The sequence below is a fragment of the Numida meleagris genome, chromosome 3 (assembly GCF_002078875.1).
Source record: "Numida meleagris isolate 19003 breed g44 Domestic line chromosome 3, NumMel1.0, whole genome shotgun sequence".
NCBI classification, from domain to species: domain Eukaryota; kingdom Metazoa; phylum Chordata; class Aves; order Galliformes; family Numididae; genus Numida; species Numida meleagris.
This window is the reverse complement of record NC_034411.1, coordinates 87970265-87990644: the sequence shown is the minus strand read 5'-3', so window position 1 is coordinate 87990644 and position 20380 is coordinate 87970265. Positions and strand designations below refer to the sequence as shown.

Genomic DNA, 20380 nt, shown 5'->3' with positions numbered 1-20380 from the left:
CTACCTTTTTGGGGCCTCTCCAGCACAGAAGTTTCCTGACCAATCTTTTTACTCTTCCTTGGAGGTCTGTAACAATTTTCTATAGATGTTTTACTACTTCTTTTAGCCCCATTTTGTATTTGTCACATTAGCTAACCCACATATGCAATTTTACTCAACATACCACAACTTCTAATTAGATCATCACATCATTTCTTGTCCTCTGAACTTGCCTCCTCAGTTAATTTTGTACTCTGGTACTTTAATATTAAGCCAGCTAACCAAGAGCCAGTCATGTCTGTTTAATGTTTTTTTTTCTGAAACATCACTTCATGTTTTTCACATTTTACATAGATTCTTTTCATAAAAGAAAGTGAATTTCCCTTCTTTTCTTTAATGCAGTGCTTTCTACCTATATTTTTCACTTCAGCAACTTAAAAAATTACTTATCCCTTAAAAGTTGGCTAATCTCTCTTCCATCTTTCACTACCTATCCTTTTGCTAAAACAACACACATAAAACCGAATACTAGAATTACAAGGCTACTTCCCTGCTAATTTCTTATACAGATACGGTCTGTCAGTTCTAGATGACTTTGGATCAGCCCCAAACAAAAGAAAATATTCTGGGTAGTATAATCCTGCATGGAACAATGTGATCTGTATAAAAAATCACTTACTGAATCACCAGCACCTCTTTCCACTCCTAGGAGATCTCCCATTGAAGTAACGCCTGAATTAGTGTAGAGTGATTTGTGGCTTTCCAGCTGTCAGTCATTAATTCTTAGGAAACATAATATACAGTGTAATAGTACTTAGTCGGAGGTTGTAGTCTGCACTGTTTTAGGAACAGTGTAATTTACCTGCTAAATATTCTTGAAAATTGTTTTCAAGCAACAATTGCAGCTCATCATTTCTCTAATCCCTCAATCACGTTTCACTCCTGATGAAATACTGTGTCGGTCACACAAACCCATAAAGCAGGCAGGGTAAGGAATTCCATCTATGGAGAATCTGGTCTATTAAACAAATTACTGAGTTGAAGACAACAGTTTTTCTCCAGTACTTTAAGTTGCCCATTCATGTTTCTTTGGCAGAGAGGAAAATACAGACAAACCTGTCAGCAGGGAGTACAAAGTGACTGGGAATTCCAATCCACCTTTGGCATTTACAATCCAACTGACCAGTAACAGTTGCCTTGCTTTAGAAACAATATTGAATAGCTATAATTCACTGCTAGCTGCCCCATCCCTGTGAACAAAGCCATTACTTAAAGCCACCACTAGGCCGCAGAGGCAGGATGTGTTGCGACATTCCAGACCCATTTGAGTCTGGGGACTTACTTTTAGACCAAGCCAAGGAGCTGCCTGCATAAATCCAGTCATGGAGACTGTGTAATGCCTGCTTCATCAAGGAATTTTGGCAAAATCTATGACAAGCTAAGTTCAGCCAAAAACACAGCACCTTTAGGCATGCACTGTAGCAGAACTTGAGCACGTAAGGAAGTTTGCTGATGGAAGCTTAGGCACCCCGGCTTCTCAGGAATCAGAGAAGGCCGCCGAGGGATTTTTTTTTAGGTCTATTGCTTTCTTGAATTTACATGTTAAACATCCTAATCTGCACGTTAACTGCCTAAGAGTTTTTTCCTCTTTAAGTCTTCCAGAGTTAAGATGTAAATAAAAAGATAGCAGCATGATGTAAACATGAAATGAGTAACACAACAAATACTGGGGTTAACAAAGCATAACCATAGCTCAGTGTTTAGTAGGCACCACGACAGCAATTATTTTAAGGATGGATTTGAAAAACAATCCTTTAAGCATTTTTATGGAAAACTCCTCCCATACTCAGGGGTTTTCATGCTTTTAGCTATTACATCTGCAGCTGAACCTAACTGTGAAATTGGCAATTTATTTATCCCATGGCACATACACACACATTTGAAACAGTTGAAGTGAGTAAGGGTCAATAATGAATACTATAAGTTAAAACCTTTTTTTATCAGATTTTGTCATTCAGCTTTTAATCAAATACCTGCAGAGATTCTCATGCTGACTGAAACACTTCAGTGTTTTCTCTTTTTGCTTTTATCACTAACACTGTTAATAAGTTGCTGATATTTTCTAAACAAAATAAGAAGAGCAGTGCCAAAAGAGGAAGTCGGGACAAAGAAAAGTTGACTTTAAAAGTAACATCATGAATTGCAAGGAAGCGGAAAGTGCCATTAAGTGTAAAACAGAACAATACTGGCTCTCCTTAGCAATGCATGTACCTGTGAAAGTATTTTTCATTAAGATTATATCCTCATAAAATTCCATTAGAATTTGCGGTCTATTTCTTGTATTGTGTTACAGTACTAAAAAAAAACATAAACACAAAGGATAAAATATCTTTTATGGAAATTAAGTATTCCTGATAATTTAGCTATGAATTTGAAATAAGATTAAACAAGATGCAAAGATGTTTGGAAGATGAAGTTCGTAAACGTAAAAGCATGCTGAAGGCATGTTAATTGTGGAAAAATTATCTATTATCTAATTCAGTGTACACGATTGTCAATAACTGAGGCTTATCAATCTGAAATCAAGATGTAATTATGCATTATTCTATTTTATATTTAGACACATCTGTAAAACAGAGATTTCAGTTTAATGAACGATGAATGTATAGATCTTCCTAAGAAAAGTGGAATCTGAGACATCAGAAGAAAAAATATTTTGTCTCTCATTCATGCGACATAAATGGAATATATTCATCATCAATGTTTCTTAATGTTTTTGAATGGAATTGAAGAGGATAAGTAAATAAGAATTCAGAACTGACTACTTTCTATTTCATGCAAGGTTGCAGAATATGTTTTGACATTTTCTAGCAAAAACAATAGCAGTAATTTTCTTTTTATACAGACTAGAAAGCCAACTGTATCCTGGGCTGCATCAAAAGAAGTGTGGCCAGCAGGTCGGGAGACGTGATCCTGCCCTTCTACTCTGCACTGGTGGGGCCTCACCCGGAGTACTGCATCCAGATGTGGAGTCCTCAGTACAGGAGAGACATGGTCCTGCTGGAGCGCATCCAGAGGGCCACAAACATGATTCAAGGCATGGAATACCTCTACTACAAGGACAGGCTAAGAGAGCTGGGGCTCTTCAGCCTGGAGAAGAGATGGCTCCAGGGAGATCTGATTGCAGCCCTTCAGTATCTAAAGGGGGGCTACAAGAAAGAAGGAGACAGACTCTTTAGCATGGTCTGTGGTGATAGGTGATAGGCACAAGGAAATGGTTTCAAACTAAAAGAGGGGCAGATTTAGGTTGGATATAAGGAAAAAGTCTTTTACATTGAGGGTGGTGAGGCACTGGCATACGTTGCACAGAGATGTGGTGGAAGCCCCATCCCTGGAGACATTCAAGGCCAGGCTGGACCAGGCCCTGGGCAACCTAATCTAGCTGTGGATGTCCCTGTTCTTTGCAGGGGGGGTTGGACTACATGACCTTTCAAGGTCCCTTCCAACTATAAGGATTCTATGATTCTATGATTCTACAATACCTGTACACAATTTGAATGAGTGGCTCTTTCCTCTCCTTTAAAGGTGGGATTTTTTTTAATTGTGCACTTGAATTAAGCTACTTCTATCATGCCTTTAAAGTAAGAACCCGTGTTACCTGTATGGCTGTGAGGATATTGGCTAGTGCCTGCCCATATGTATCATGGCAGTGAACAGCAAGGGCACTTAGAGGAATTTCCTTCATAACAGCTTCCAACATTCTTTTCATACTTCCAGGAGTCCCCACACCAATTGTGTCCCCTAGAGAGATTTCATAACAGCCCATACTGTACAGACGTTTAGACACCTGATCAAAAACAGAAACAAGAAGAGGTCAAGATGAAAGAGTGAAAACAAGGTTTAAAATGTACATTACAAAGAGTACACTTCCCTACAGGTTTCAGTTTTTGTCACACTGAATGGGCCTACATATCAGAAAACCTCTATTCATTCTTCAAAACTGCAACACAAGAAGAACATCCCATGGATCCTTTCCTCTTTAAGTCTATAGATCTGCTTCTGTACATGGAAAAACCAACTGAGCAATCCATCAACAGCTTGCTTTCTGACTCTCCCACAGAATCCAAATAAGCAAGATTTTACATTAGGACTTAAGTTTCTGTCAAGCCCTTTCCCAGCATTTTCCTCTCTCTGGGTATTTCCCACCTGTTTGCTTTTCTCCATGTACTTTTCAGTTTACAGATTGTGCAGGGTAAAGACCTGCTTTTTTGTTTGCTTATTACATAGAGTCAAGCACGTGGCTTAGTTAAGACAATAAATAATTAAAGAGAAACTTGATTTGGCTTTGTCTTGGTACTGAAAACATCAATGAAAACTGAAGTTTTAAGATGTTTGCTTTCCATGAAGCCATTCATTAAAATACAAATACAAGCAAAACTGAAAAACTAGAATGTTAAAATTGAGTTGAAGTTCTATTTTTTTCAATATCAAACAAAACCCATACTTGTTACAGTTCTTACAGAAATAGAGCCCTAAATGTTTCAAGAATTATGTCTTTGCTGAATTCATTTTGTAAGTATGAGATGTTTGTATGAGGAGAGGCATATACAAGGAAGCAACAATTACGTTTGCACTGAATATATTGCTTTAGAAATTGAACATAGGAACTTCCTATTTTAACTTTGTCAAATTTATTTGGAAAAGGCTTCAACTGATTTTCACATGCTGACTATGTTTGTCTCCTTTAGCGTTTCCCACTGTGCATCAGCGGTCCCAACAGGCCACTCCATTGGAGAGGAATCCTAATCCGGACATCAACTGTTTAGAAATGAAAAAACATGACTCTTCTCCAAGACAGCTTTGGTTGCACTGCACTTAGCTGTTAAAGCAATTCCAAGACCTCATCAGTGGGATTGCTGTGAATATGTCTAAGGGAACTGACAAAGTGCTGCACTAGCAGTCCCAGAAGTACTGGATCAATATCGCTGTTCACTTAATTCAAAGAACAGCTGAAAAAGAAGTTCAAGTGGTCTGAGTTGTCTTGCTTAAAGCCTATAAGTATTGCAAATGTAGTAAAACTCCTTCTGCTTTATAGTCAAAGAGTCCTTTGGTCATATCAATATATATTCCATATATACTTAAGAAAGGGAGGGATACTCGCCAGATTGCAAAAACGAATTCTAACTTGCAGCACATTTTTATCTCATCAACACACTGCAGGTGTTTTAACTGGACTGCTGTTGTAACACAAAATGGATCATCTGCAGTTAGAGGTGGATTACCTCTAGTTAGTCCCCAAATTTCAGTTTTTGTTTAGTTTTTGTTTGTTTTCACATTCTTTTCCATGCTTGATTCATTTTATAGGTGAGTATTTTAGTGATGGTGGGGAGACTATATCAACTGCTAGAAATCCTACTGGATTCCCTTCTTTCCAGAGCTGAGTCTTTCAGTCTTCCAGCTTTCTGAAAATATAGCTGTGAAAAAAGAAAATGGGAAACTTTGCTCATAAGCTGAGCATCATCACTGACTTGTCATGATCTAGCCTTAAATCAACCCTTAAAAAGAGACATACATTTAATTTCAAGAAGAACGTGCATGCTTAAAAAATGAATGGGAGATTTTCGTGCTCGATTTTCTAACCTACCATACTAGGAGGCAGCTCATTAGTTATAAAGTTTTGTAACTTTTCAGTGTGGATTTCTGAGAGTAGGGTCGGGGAGAAGAGAACACACTGTTTGGCCAGTGTAATCACAATGTGTTTTAGGTTTTTAATTGAACAGATTTTTGTTCTGCACTACTGAAGAGTTTTACTTTGCATCAGCCTAGGGCTGCTCCCACTGGGAGCACTGCTCTGACACCAAGCATTGATCAAAATGGAAGTTGGTGACCCAATACTGCAACCCCTGAGGCAGGTAAATAATCCTACTATTGCAAAGAAAATCTAAAACTATACTCTTAACTTGAATACAAAAGGTCATCGTCTAGTTACTAACACTTAAGTGAGTAACAACATAAAAACACACTGCAGTCCTTGTGATGTAAGAGAAACTTTGCAATAATATAAAACAATGTTAAAACAGGATTAGGTACATTTTCTGTAGCCTGATCAGTGAATGGAAATTACTCCATAGTTAATATTTATATGAATATGGTAAACAGTTAAACAGTGACTCGATTCCAAGAAGAACAAATAAGCAGTTTTATTTTAAAAGATAAAAATGTTTTGTTTTAAATAAAGAATTATATGCATGTACTAGATGGATTCTATATGCATCTGAAGCTTGGACTCACTAGATAACTGTAAAATAGTTATGACCTAGTAAGCCTGAAATGCATGCAGGTTGATGATCCACCTCTCTCTCCTAATTGTTTTTGCTTCAGTGAAAACTTCTGCTTAAAAAAAAAAAATCTATTCACTCCCACTGACAGTACCAAAACAGCCTAAACCTTTCAATCATTGCTGTTGATTATAATGCTCAGTCAGATGCTCCCATCCCAAGAAAGATGATGACCCAAGAGGCAGATCTCTGAAAGGCTGAGCAACAGGGCCAATAATTTTGATTCAGCAAAGGATGATCGCAGATGTTCACATAAAATCCATTAACAGCTAATCAGATATTTCTATACAAACATGAGTGCTTGCTGAATCAAGGCCTGAACTAGTAATTTTAATGAGGGAGCATTCACTCTTATGTACAGGTACACAAGAAGACACATACTAAGACGTAGACATAAAACAGCTGTGCATGTAAATATATGCATGTTTGGAACATTAGATAGCACTCCCACCGTCAATCTGAAAAGGGGCTTTTCTGCACAAGAGTAGCTAGTTTAAGAAAACAAGCAACACATGGAAAGAAGCCTGTTGGGGAACATGATATTGCAGTAAGCAATTTACCAACAGCACAGCTGAATCTGTCATCACTGCTCTAAGTAAAGCTGTGTCACTTCTAACTTTCACTTCATATTAAAACCAATTAATTTAGAAATACTGAGTACCTTCCAATTTAGCTATTTTTTCAAAGAGTTCAAATATTATGTGGCTGCTGTGGGAGCAGTATTATCACAAGTTCCATCTGGAATGTACACGAGAAGAAGATGCATGAGAATGGGACCTGAAAGCCACACAAGGAGAACATAATAAATCAGGCAAATGTTGATTAGCTGCTAGCACTACCAAAAAAAGTGGTTTGGAGATTTTGCTAGATCACCAAAAATAGGTGATTAAGTGTAAAAGAGAAGACAAGTCTATCTCCAGGAGGAAAGTTGGTGTGTTCTGCCTTGTGCTGCTTGAATTCCCTCCCAACTTTCATCTCTGCTGTCCATCTCACCCTCAGTGCACTCTTCATCTTCCTGCAAAATATAACACTTGTGTTCCACTCTCCAGTTTTTTTGGTCTGTCAGCTCTGCTAGGAAAGAAAAGGCTGGACAAAGATCTTCTTCATTGTCCTTTATCCAAAATGGAAAAAATCAGTGGAGAGAGAAGGTGTACTTTATCATAGGAGCATAATGAGTTAAGTTGTAGGAAATCACGTTGGGGATGAGTTTTGGTTCATGTGTCAATCACATGAGACTTGTATGCCACATGCCAAAGCACAATGTTTTACCTATGACTCTGCTGGCTGACAGCAGAGTATACTCACGCCAGCATAGAGTGGATCATCTCATACAACGTGGTCCACTGACACGCATGCTTGAAACTATTTCTTTAAGCATTTCCTTACTTTCTAGTTGAAGGAAATAGTACATCATACATTTTCTCATGACTAATAACAATCAAAACACGGCATTTTCCTTAGATTTGATCACAGATGGCAGAGAAAAATAGCGATGTTGTGCATCCACTTTTAGTGTTAGCCGTGTTTTGTGTTTGTTTCTCCTGTTATTCAGTAAAGATCTTTTTAAGGATTAAATAGATAACATGACTTATAGACATTTTCAAATGTATATTAATTTCATTACGAAGAAAAGCCATAATTTCACTCTTACTTCTGCCACTTTAGCTGGTATGATGTCTCCTTCATATGGGCATCCCAATGCACAAGACACATACCTACAGTAAAAAGAACAAGACACAAAGATACTTCTGTTTTATATATGCATTTCTGTACCCATCCATGCTATGTTAAAAAAAATGCTTAAATATAATTCTGAACAATTAAGCTAGTCAGTGTAGAATGAAGACCTCAATGAAATGTTAAAATTATATCAGATGAAAATAGCAGGTTTCACAAATTTCTTTTTAAATCACAGAAAAGAAGTGTTACAGTTTTATTTATGCTCAATATATGTTACAAGCTGTAAAGCACTGGCAGTGCAGCCAAGTTAACTCTGCTGCAGGAAACTTCAATTTTTCTCAGTATTTCCTTTATAAGTTACAAGAGCCTGCTCAAGTTTTGCCTTGCTTGGCCCACACAAGCTATTCAGAGGAAGTATTCTAACACTTTCTTCCTTGTGCCTGCTACCTGGATCACAGAGAGCAGTAGAAGGACACAAGCAACTTAAAACCACCTCACCATCAGTAGCTGGAACTGCAGTGAACAGGGCAGCTTTGGCCCTCTGTGCTGGCATCTCTGTCCCAGTGCCCCAGGGGAACTACAGCTTCATTTCTTGGGACAAGAAGAAACCAAGAAACCAGACTGTGTCTCTCAGCAGCTGTCTATTCCACAAAGCACAAAAACTGAAAGCCACAGCTGAATCTTCATTGTTCAGTCTTAATGCCACGATAATGTAGAATTTGGTTTAAATTTCCTTTTTTTTAAATAACAATTGAAAGCCATGAAATTCCAATTAAATTTCTAATTGTTTATCTTAAATTGATTAGGAATAGGATTAAACCAACCAGAAACAGCCATTCAAAATCAAAACAAGTGAGGCTGTAGTGGGATTTACAACAGCTTCAAAGGCAGGCCAAGCCCCAGCCCCAGTGGGAGGTTACTCAACTGCTTAATAGGAGAACAAGAGCCTTCATCGATCCCCTGTCGTTCCCCTTCCCTCAGCACTGAAGAATATAATGCAAAATTATACACTGTATAATGAAACGAGATTGAAAGGATGCCAGTTTGCATGTAGTCAAGGTCCGTAGGGTAAAATACATATTTTTTCTTCGCAGTTGATGGAGAAACTGATTGATAGAATGTGAAATCAGGATGAGTAACAGACAAAAACAAATTGTGAAAAAACATCAGCATTTTAATGTGTAGAACATATTCCATCCTTTATTTCAATGTATGCTGTTGGCACATTAGAACTAGCAGCTAGAATGAAGCAGATCCTGAACCTGAAAAAGCTTTGATTAGCCCTGACAAAAAAAATGGAAAAGAAACTTTGTTTCCACAAAAGCAGTTGGGTCCATTACATCCTGCTTGTAATTTTAACCCAGATGCCCAGTAGGCATGATTTCAATTATCTTTATGTTATTATGAAAACCAGGTTTTTCAAACTCAGACTTTATTACTTTATGAAATATCCTTCAATTTAGTTGTCACCATTTAAACTTTTACATTCCAGATTTTCTTATCTACACAAAACAGTAGCTACTTCTAACAGTTAAGTACTGCCCAGCTTCTCAGTAACACGTAACTCAGAAACAACTGGAGAAAGTTTCCTTCATTTTCTTGTCTGCATACAAAGAGTTTTTCAAAAGCTACCAAACATGAAAAATATCAGGGCAAAAGGATTGGTTATAACACAATACCATTGTGCCTAGAGCTATCAAACGCACAGACTTTTAATGAAATGATTTTGCAACATAAGCCATAGCACTCATTATGAAGTGAGGCAAAACCAGTACCAAAGTACAAAACATATATTATTTATTTACATGTTCTCTTTAACTATCTTACACGTTCCTAGCAGTTATATACCTTAGAACAGTAAGACCTGCATTTAGTAGTGATAATGTGGCACGAACGACATCTGAAATGGCATATGGCAAACAGAAGTAAAAACAGGCAAAAGGTACCTACAGAACAAGGAACTTCTCCCTGTAGTTCCCATCAGTTAGCAGAAACTCGCCTGAGCTCACATAATGCAGCTGGGCCTACTGGGGTATGAAATTATGTGGAGACCTAAGGAATCTGCCTACTACAATGCACAAATCTGTTTGAGATTATGAACTCTGCATGCTTCCACTGCTGTAACTAGAATGACATTTTAAACAAGGAAAATATGGCAAATATAATCTAACTGGGCACCTGATATTCAATATTACACTGGAGAAAATAGGGACTACTGAAAAATTAGCCAGGTAAACAAATTCCTACCAGAGAGAGCAAAGTTCTGAGGATAATGAAATAATGGTTTTTAGTAGAGCTTGTCAAGGATAAACTCTACGGATTTGGCAGAATTTTGTCTAACACTTTCACTTAATGAATTGACATAAAAAGAGTGGTAATAACATTAAATTTCTTGGTACAGTCCTTACCAAAAAAAGCAGTGGAATTCTATGAAGAAAAGAAGAATCAACAGAAATGGGACTCAATAGGCAGCAATGACGAAGTGAAATGCCTGAGACTGTAAAACAGTGAAATGCACTCCAAACATATATCAAGATAAGCATTTCTAGGATAGAACATAAAATATGAATTCCATTTGACAAGTTCTTGTTACGTTCTTACTGGACAGCAGGTATGATTTGAGTTATTCACAGAAAAAGTTGGAACAGATGTCTGCAAGGGCTGGTACAGCCAGCAGCACTACAGCCAATCTATTGTGTGAAAGGAGAGAACATGCACACCTACGTGAAAGAGGGAAGATAATCATTTATCTCCTCTGAGCATTTGCCAAGACATCCACACTTAAAGGAGCTCTGGGTGGGATGCTTTGTAATAGCATTTGTGTGATTCCAAATTAATAAACTTCAGGAAGAGGAGATAGGTTTTGATATAAAGTTTTCTGTTATCTACAGATACATTTGGCAGCTACATTTTCTTTGCAGTATTTGAAATAATCCATAAGGCATAAAAAGAGAATTCAGCCAAGGCAGGGCCCTAAGACCTCCACCCATACCCTTTCAAAATGTCAGACAGCTTTGAAGAACATGCTAAAGAATTGCTTAGAAAGAAGAAAATTAACAAGAAAAAGCCACAAGAAGCAACAAAGGACACACATTTAAAGAAGAGCCTGGTCCACTGCAGCAAACACTACTGACAAGGCAAGAAGAATGGTGATAGACTACTGTTTTTGAGATCTTGTCATCAGGGAGTTTGGTGAGAGCTGCTGCAGTTGCAAGCAAGGAACAGAAGCCAAAGTGTAGGATTTGTAGGAGAGAATCACAGAAGAGGGTCTCCAGACAGTAATTATAAACAGCGCCTTCAATGAGCTTAGAGATGAAGTAGAGATAGGCGATGAGATATGATATGAAGAACCAAGTAGGGTCAAAGGTGCCATTTTTAAGAGGCAAATGCTTGCTTATACTGCAATGGAAAAGAGCCAGAGGACAATGAGAGGTTAAGAAAGAGAATAAGGGAGGGATGAAATAAGAGGGAGAACAGCAAATGAGGTCACTAGGGCAAGTGGAAGGGGTACAGATGGAAAGTAGACAAGAAACTCCTGCTGCTTGACAGTGGAAGAGAAGGAGAAAAGATCATGGGAGGGGAATGACTGAAGACCACAATGTATCTATTTTTCCACCAGAGAAAAAGCAAGATCTTGTGTGAAGAAAAGAAGCAGAGGGAAAAAGAGGGAAGAGTCTGAGCAATAAGTTACAGAGACAACTGGGATTTAATTTGGGGATTCACTTAAGTTGGAGAATACAGCTGTTTTCTAAAAAAGATGGCAAGACTGAAAGAAAAGAGGAATTTGTAATGAAAAAGACTGTCCTTGTCTCAGGATATTCACCAGAGACACTCCTCAATACATGAGCAGAAGCGAATATCTGGGAGTTCACAAAGCAGACCTTGCAATGGAAGTGTTTAATTCTGAGTATGTGCTTAAATCTTTGCTGAATCAAGGTCAGGCATTTTAGTAGCTTAACTATGTCTTTAGCATGCCATCACTATAAGAGCTCAAGCAGTCGAAGCAGAAAGAAGAACCTACAATACATGAAGTTATCTACAAAGCTGCTTTAGGAATACAGAGGTAGATACTGTTTTTCTCAATCAGGTTCTTTGAAACCAAAATTACTTCCTTTTGTATAAAAGTGATAAAAAGATCTCTGCTTGCTTCCCCAGGCAGAGTTTGCCCAGTCTCTTGACTGTTTTTCAGACTTCATTGCAGGTGAGTATCATTTGAACTTATAAATTGCTTTCTGTGCATATAACAACAATTTAAAACACAAAACCCGACAAATTTACTGTGTAATATTTTGGACAAAAATGCTGAGCAGCCTCTGGGGACGGGGAGGGATAAGGAAGAGGAAGAGAGTTTTCAATTTCTTCCAATAAGCCAAAACTAAATTGCTGTGTTCCACAAATGGTATAGACAGTATAAAGACTCCAAGATCAAGGTGACTAGGAGCGGTGATAATCACCTCACCAGCCCAATGACTGTGAAGTGTAGGATATGAAACCACAAACAGGGTAAATGAACAAACTTTTCACAACCAAAGTGTTAAAATGAAAACGAATCCAAGCAGAAACTCAACTCCATGTTGTAATCAGCCCTTTGTCAGCTTGTTTCAGCAAGAGTTCGAGAGCCAGATCCACAGCTGCTACCACAGCTGGAAGCACATAGCCTCCTGAGAAGCCAGTTGCAGACTCAGATGCTGCTGTTTCCTGTTTATTATTATAGTGTAAGTTCGCATATAATTTACCATGTTCACTGCAGATGTATTTATTTTTATTGGATGTTCGTGCTAAAATGTATATGCCTATCATTCGGTGAATTCATAATATTAAGGTTGATATATTCTGCCTCTTTGCAAAGGAAGCCATTTGTTAGAAACACGCAATCTTTACTGTAAGGAGAGGGGAATACAAAGAAGAGAGGAGGGAAGTGAGATTCTTCTAGAAACAAAATCTCCAAGACAGCCTCAAAATGTGCAAATAAGGCCAGGATTTTTTTATGTACTTAATTAAAAAAAAAAAGCCCAGAAAATGTCACTAAATTCTGTGAGCCACTTCTCAACCCCTCTAAAAACAGAATACTGTTAGTATAATGAAGGGCCATTTCAGGTTTAATAACTGTGTCTAATTATCCATGCAACATTCAGTAACATACTACCAAACATTGTACGGTTATCTTATAATTTCATACAAACATTTTACATCCAATTTTACACTAACACTTGGAATGAAGAGAAATTTCTTTAATTCACAGAAGTATCACTTTTTAATTATTAAAAAAAAAAGTAAATACAATGCTGGCCCAACAGTAATATTTCCTATCTTACCGGCACAAAAGAATTGAGTACAAATTGGTATAATGTGGTTCTTAAGGAAAATCTTTCTTCTAACATAGTGTAATCATCCACCATGATAGAATTATTACAACAGTTCCTCCCTCATTTTCTTAACTTTTGTCCAGTAGAGAGAAACGCAGAGTCCCAACTGCTAGCAGTCTCTGGATTCTCAAACTTCTCCAGGGAACTGTGACCAGATGGCTTAATACTGTACAACCTCGTAGACTAGTTTACCATTTACACATTAAAATGTGCTCCTTCCAAGTCTGTTAAATGCTTGTCTACATTTTGTCGTTCCCACAGACTCAAACATAGACTCATTTACAGTGACACGAATGAGCTAAACTGGTTTTACTTTCTAAAGCAGTGACAATAATACAAATCACCCTGTTACTAATGTAATTGTGACTATGCCGAAGAACTACACAATCTAGCCTAACAATGAGGGTTTAACGCAATTCAGAAAAAAGCATACGTAGTCTAGCCCTAAGTATTCTAAAAAGCCAAAAAATATGACTTCTAAGTTTCTGTCTGTATTGGTAAAGTATACACAGCTTTAAACCACACTGATTTGTGCAAAACTGCATTATCGGAGTTTCATCTCATAGTACTTCTAAATGGGTATATGAAATACAGTGGTGTGAGGCCAGCCAAATGTCTTGAATTAAGGTATCTAAGATAAACTGTCAAAAATGAAAGCAGGGCATCACTGAACTGAATTACTAAAATCAAATTGTCTTGAAAATCAGAAGTTTCAGATAATCAAAGTTTCATTATAAAAATAAGCATTTCTGGAATTACTTGCTATAAGGTATATCAAAAGAAAACTATTGCATCCTTCCACATTTTTTTTCCAGAGTAAATGCAAATATCACTAGCAGAATGAAGAAAATTAAAGTTGATTCTTTCTGTTAGATTTTGTATTATTTTGTATCTTATTACTGTTTGTATTAACATAGATGTACGATAATAACAATTTACTATGATCAACAAGGAAGTATACATGTTTAAATATTAATGTTAAAATAACTTCATTATGACATAATAAAAATTCTATTGTTTTAGAAATTTTAATGATTCTGAGGTGCAATTGTATGTATGATATTTATCTGCCATAGAAAAAAAATGTTCCTAAATTTCATGTGTATCAACTGGTATTGAATTCCATACAAACAGTGGTGTTTGCCAAATATTGACACAATTCAATCATCTTTTTCATACTGTGAACTTCAGCATACTGCTGAATGCAGCATACTGCATTCTTAAAAATTATAAGACTATAAATAAAGGAATTATATACATCAGTTTAGAATTAATGTGTGATTACGCGTGCTTTAATTTATGAAGCAGCAGCTTTGTAAGGAAATGCTTCCAGAGTTAGAAGTTATTTTACAGCAAACATTTCCATCTGTTTTTCTAACACTGAAGCTCTAAACATTTGCATACACATTCAGATTTGGACATGCACATGCAAATAGTCCAAACGGCCTCAAAAGGGCTATTCACAGGAAATTTTTTCAGGACTGTGACATCTATACAGCTTTTAATTACAGGTCATGGAGAGGTGCTTTTTGGTAGATTAAAAAAATGAAAATATGCAACCTTTCAGCTTTATGTTTCCCATTAATTTTCTTTAGGACAAACACAGTCCTATACAGAACCAAACATTTCAGAGGAATAGTATGATACTGCTTCACTGTCACAGAACAAAAGTAGGAACTGAAGTGCCATTTGTGGAGGGTGGTGGAGTGTGGACAAGAAACTCCTTAATTTCTTACTGGCCCTCTACTGCAGTAATTGCAATTTCTCTTTTAAAATTATGTAATATATTAACTTTGAAGAATGTGGCTTAAACAGAATTTAGTTAACTTTTTCACCATACGTACTTTTACATTAAAATTACATTTAAAGTAAAACACAATCCAAGTGACTACTTAGAACTAGCATGTGCCACGGTTTTTCACTAATCCTGGATTATCTGAGTTCATTTTTAACCACTGAAAAATATTTGATACTTGTAATAGTACCTGAATTATGCATTAAAAGATGCGATCCTAAAACCAACTGTATTTTGTGCCATGTCACATGCAAAATATGCATAGTAGTCATTAGCTGACCACACAGTTTATAACACTGATTTGGCATAGTGTCTTCATAGAATGTGTCCCAGATGTTATTGTAAAGTTTCTATGCATGTACAAAAAAAAAAAAAAAAAAAATTAAAACCCCTTTATGATGCTACTAAATAGTCAAACTTCTATGACCACATGCAAGATTTCAATTCTTCATAAACATTTGAACTAATTTAGTAAACATTTAGAAAATTGTGTACTACTTTACAGATTTTAAATGTGACAGCTGACAACATAAATTTTCTGGATGATGATCGAGTCAATGTTAGTGCAGCTGTAGCAACAGTAAGACATGCAAAAGTTTAACGTTTAGTTTCAACCTATTTGAGTGCATTTTTCATAAGATTCAAGGATTGCCAATGATTTACACTCAGTACATAAATACTAAATTGCCAGTAAAAATGGGAAATAAAATTTGAACCCCTTAAAATCATTTTTGGAAATATCTTTCAACTGCACAAATAAGGACTTAGGGCAAGACACTAAATTATCTATTTCCTGAAAATAAATAACACTGTAAACAACAATAGCGCTTTAGAAAGGAAACGATGACTGTACTAAAATTAATATAAATACAATTCATGCATATTTGTATTTTTATTACTTAAATAATTCAAGCAAAATATTTTGCCTACAAAATTTATATTAGAAACCAAAATGTGTAGTCCTGGGAGTTTGCGTGTGTAAAGGCGGCAGAGTTTGGCCACAGCTCTTTAAAGCAGCTATTCTCTAAGAGATCGATTAAAAAGTTAATTCTCAATGCACAGAATGTAAATCTTTGCCCTTACATTCTTCAGCTTCATTTTGTGCTACTTTGCATCACAAAGACTATCAATATATTCATTCTATCTGTTATTATTTTTATAAATTACAAAGCTTGGATTGTTCTAGCATTCAGAGAATCTTGCAAAGGTTATTAAAATGTTTTAGGGAAAATGGCATTTATTTCATTCGTCACTAATTCTTTTAATAGCAGCTAAGTATAGGACTAGTATATCAAGGTCACAAATCACAAGCTCTGATAACTAACTCTTGATCATTTTATCTCCAGGAAAAAGTCACTTTGATTGCAATTAATATTTCTACTAAATATATTTTTAAGTTTCACTTCCTGATTGTCTTTTCCACATTCTGTTTTATATCATTAAATGCAACGTAAAGCTCCACAAGTCCAAAGGTACTGCAATATACACATAACCTGATTATATTTTCTCTGAGTTAAATGATCTCATATTGGATCACTATTTTGTTTTTTTTTTCCTCATTCTTTTTTGCCTTGTGGCCATATACAATTGATCAGGTAGTTAACAATAAATGTATGGGAATGTTGTAGAATCCTATCATGGGAACAGCTATTTCCATCACATGTCAGTGTATCAGCCAGAATAATTGCTGCTGGCACATTACAAATGCCTTAGACGCACATTCTCTGCAAGAAAAGCAGCAGGGTTCCAACTTCTTAAGCATGTGCAAACTAGTGCAGAGAATATAAGTTACCATTTTAAGCTTCAGCATCAGCCTAGAGTCCACCACAGGGGGCTTCTTCATCACCTGCAGTTTACATCTTCAGCAAAGTCCATTTGTTGACGCCCGTAGCTATCCAAAAATATATGCAATCCACAAGCTTTTAGGATTCCCTTGATTGTTGGCTGGCTCTACTGGGCCATTTGTTTGAAGTTTGGTAGTGAAATACAGGAACATGAAAGAGAAAACACTGTTTGACATGCGCTAATCCCTGAGAGTCCTCCTGGAAAACTTAAGTTGCTAGTTATGCTCTCAGCTCAGAGTTTAGTTTCAGAAAAACACAGCAAACAGTGGTAGTAGAGACTGGTTAAATAGCAGACTTCTTATAAAAGACGTTGCTCAGGAAGGCAAAGCCTGACCCAAGAGATAAGCCGCTAGTTGGAGTATTTAAACTCTGGTACAATTCTATTGTTTCTTAATAAGGTTCTATACTTCTCTATCCAAGTGATTGTCCACCCAAAAATGGGCCAGACCAGGCCAGGCAAAAAGGACCTAAGCATGTATGAGATGTATTATAAACTCTTTTCTCAAGGCAAACACTATCACTATTTCTGAAGGAAAGACAGATCTCAGTAGTTATCCCCAGACAGGTTTCCATGAACTGAGCCTTTGAGGCATCTAACTCTACTTCTTTTCAGCTCCAGGTATTTCCTGAGCCTGATGTAGTTTGTCTGACTAGTAATCTTCAATGAATCTCAGTGTTCAGTTTCATCTTGAAACATGAATTTAAACATTCTTTGTGTTCACAAACAATCTTAGATATGAAGCTCTGTGTAATGCAACAGAAAACAAAAATGAAAAAGACTGTCAAAGGGTCAGTACCATTCAGGAATTCTGAAATTTTAAAAGAAAATATTCTAGAAAAAGATAAACAGTGGAAGATTTCAGAGTTTCATGCTCTAAATACTCAATATGGTTCAGCTCCTGGAGTTTTCATAAGAACTTTAATCAAAAATGTTTTTTTTTCTTTAAGAATAAATTTGTTGCATTATTTTTATATTTTGATTCTACAGTGTGTGAAGTGATACATCGTCAATACTACTATAAAATAGATGCATTCGGGCTATTGTTTTAAGGTTAAGAAAACACTGTCAGCAACGCAAAATAAGTTTTTTTCTGTCATCTGTGATGGAAAAAATTGCATAATAAAATGGATATGTATATGCACCCTTTTTTTTTCCAGCAATTTCCAGATAAATCTAGTTGCCACTAGTAGTTGCAAGATATAGAATAGAATTATTAAATATATTCACTTTGGAAAAAAATATCACAATAAAGGCTATTATTTCATTAATTTATTACGTAAAAATCTGGTAATATACTTTTCTACTGGTAAAAAAAATAAACCCTGTAACAGTATTCCAATAATTCTATAATATTTAAGAATCTTTATATTTACCCACGCACTGGAATATTCATATTTCTTGCTGACTTAGCAACTTCTTCAAATTTTTCTATGCTTTCTTCAATAGAGCAATTAATATTCATTTTGCTAAAAGATTCAGACGCTGCACCAAATACTGAGACCTCTGTAGCCCCTGCTGCAATCTGAAAAATACATTTCAACAGAACAGAAGTATAACACTACATTAGAAGATGAGATTAAGTATTTAATTTATAAGACCTCCTGGAACTTTAAACTACATTATAAGTCTTCTCTATTTCCAAAGTATAAGTTTAATTACTTATTTTTAATCTACTGCATACAAACCAATCAAATCTAACTTTGAGTTCATTGCCCTATGACAAATTTCCTTTATTGTCTTGGCAATTGGAAATACACATATTTTTAAAGTGATAAAATATAAGCATTAAAATGTAGGAAATTATATAAACATACTATGAAAATAACAATTGATACTTCATTTTTCACAAAAGATCATATAACATCTCTGAAATATTCATCCTTTGTACCAAGCAGTTCCTTGCAAATGCCAGGAAGTCATTGTCACAAGATCTGTAACCTGCAAGTACATAAAGCAGCAACAGTAAACAATAAGATTTCCTTGATACAGCTCACCGTAGGATCAAGAGCTCCACTGCCACTGGTGTTACAGCTGATGTGGATAACAAAGAAAGAGAGTACCTGGAGTCTGCTGAGAAAAAGTCTCAGAGCAAATATCAGCCTAGAAAATGCCTAGTGTCCAAGTGTGTCCTTCACTGAAGGAATGACTAGCTTGTAGTCATACTCAGTAAATCAACTAACAGGAAGCAAATCAGAATGCTGAGAAAACATTTAAGCTGAGGAAAATAGCTAATTAATTATTTCTCATTTTCCAGTACAAATACTAGTAGTTTTCTCTCTCTAGCTCACTTTTCCCTTAATTTTCTGTTCCTGTGGGATAATGTCTAAACTTCAGCACCTATAACAGAAACAAAACCCTTTCAAATTAAAAAAAAAATCAAGAAAGAACACATTAACCACCTGCAACTATTTTTATATTGTTTTCCCTTCACTATATCACTAAGTAGGGTATGTAGAGATCTAATTTAATTTATACAAGTTACCACTGCAGACAAAGTTGGCTGACTATTGGTAGCTGACTCACCTATGTATAGAGTTCTATTTTAACAGAGGTTGCATATGTGGTATAGAAAATGAATGACAGGCTACACCACAACTGTCCATCCATAAAGCAATGTGCCTTTCAAATATGGCTAGTCCTCTATCAAGGCAAAGCATGGAAGCATGAAACATTTTCAGAAAACAAACAAGAAAAAACAATGTAAAGACAACTATCAATATGCAACTGCTTTATGAAGACGGAATTACACCATTTTGTGTCTTAACATAATGAATACTTACTTTGTATGAACTGGAACAGTTAAGAACTTTTGAAATGAAAAGAAAACTTTAAGATATCTAAGACATTCCTATAAACCATTTTCATTTAATTCACTCACTACTTTCTAATAAGAAAAAAAATTCTTCAGAAACTTTTCTAGTGCCAACAAGTCAAAGAAAGAAAAGGAATTCTCTTTCTTTTTATGCAAGCATCACTTATACGAATATGCAAGGACTGATTGATTTTTCTGCTGAAGCTTCAGTGTACAGAACTTGACATCACTTTGTAAATTTGGTCATTTTTCATGATCAAGGCAGAGTTTTTCACTTTAAAAAAGATTGGTTCTAGCAGGACAGGGTACATGATACTAAATAGCTAGTTTATGGTACTAAACTGAAAATGAAGGAAACTGTGAAAACATGGAGGAGGTAGTTGTGAATGTCTTCTACAAATGCACTTACAGCTGAATGAAAACCTTTGAGATTAGGCGTGAGAACGGGATACTGGACTCCAGGATGCCGCTCAATGCCTCTCATTACTTCTTTGTGATCTGCCATCTAAAATACAGAAAAAATTTGCATTTATTGGCAGCTAATTTTTTGTATTATATATCTTAA

General features: G+C 36.1%; 1 protein-coding gene across 8 annotated transcripts in view; it reads right to left on the bottom strand.

Moving 5' to 3' along the window:
• HMGCLL1 (3-hydroxymethyl-3-methylglutaryl-CoA lyase like 1) overlaps positions 1-20380 on the bottom strand; it is a 78569-nt gene that overhangs the window by 29043 nt on the left and 29146 nt on the right. For 7 of the 8 annotated variants that reach the window (XM_021391720.1, XM_021391723.1, XM_021391719.1 and 4 more), the window contains 4 exons: positions 20225-20320; positions 18377-18525; positions 7969-8032; positions 3638-3826 (listed from right to left, as the gene is read on the bottom strand). In XM_021391720.1, coding sequence (XP_021247395.1) covers positions 3638-3826; positions 7969-8032; positions 18377-18525; positions 20225-20320 — 498 coding nt within the window. The remainder of the gene's footprint in view (positions 1-3637; positions 3827-7968; positions 8033-18376; positions 18526-20224; positions 20321-20380) is intronic. The other variant, XM_021391724.1, reaches the window with a different exon arrangement.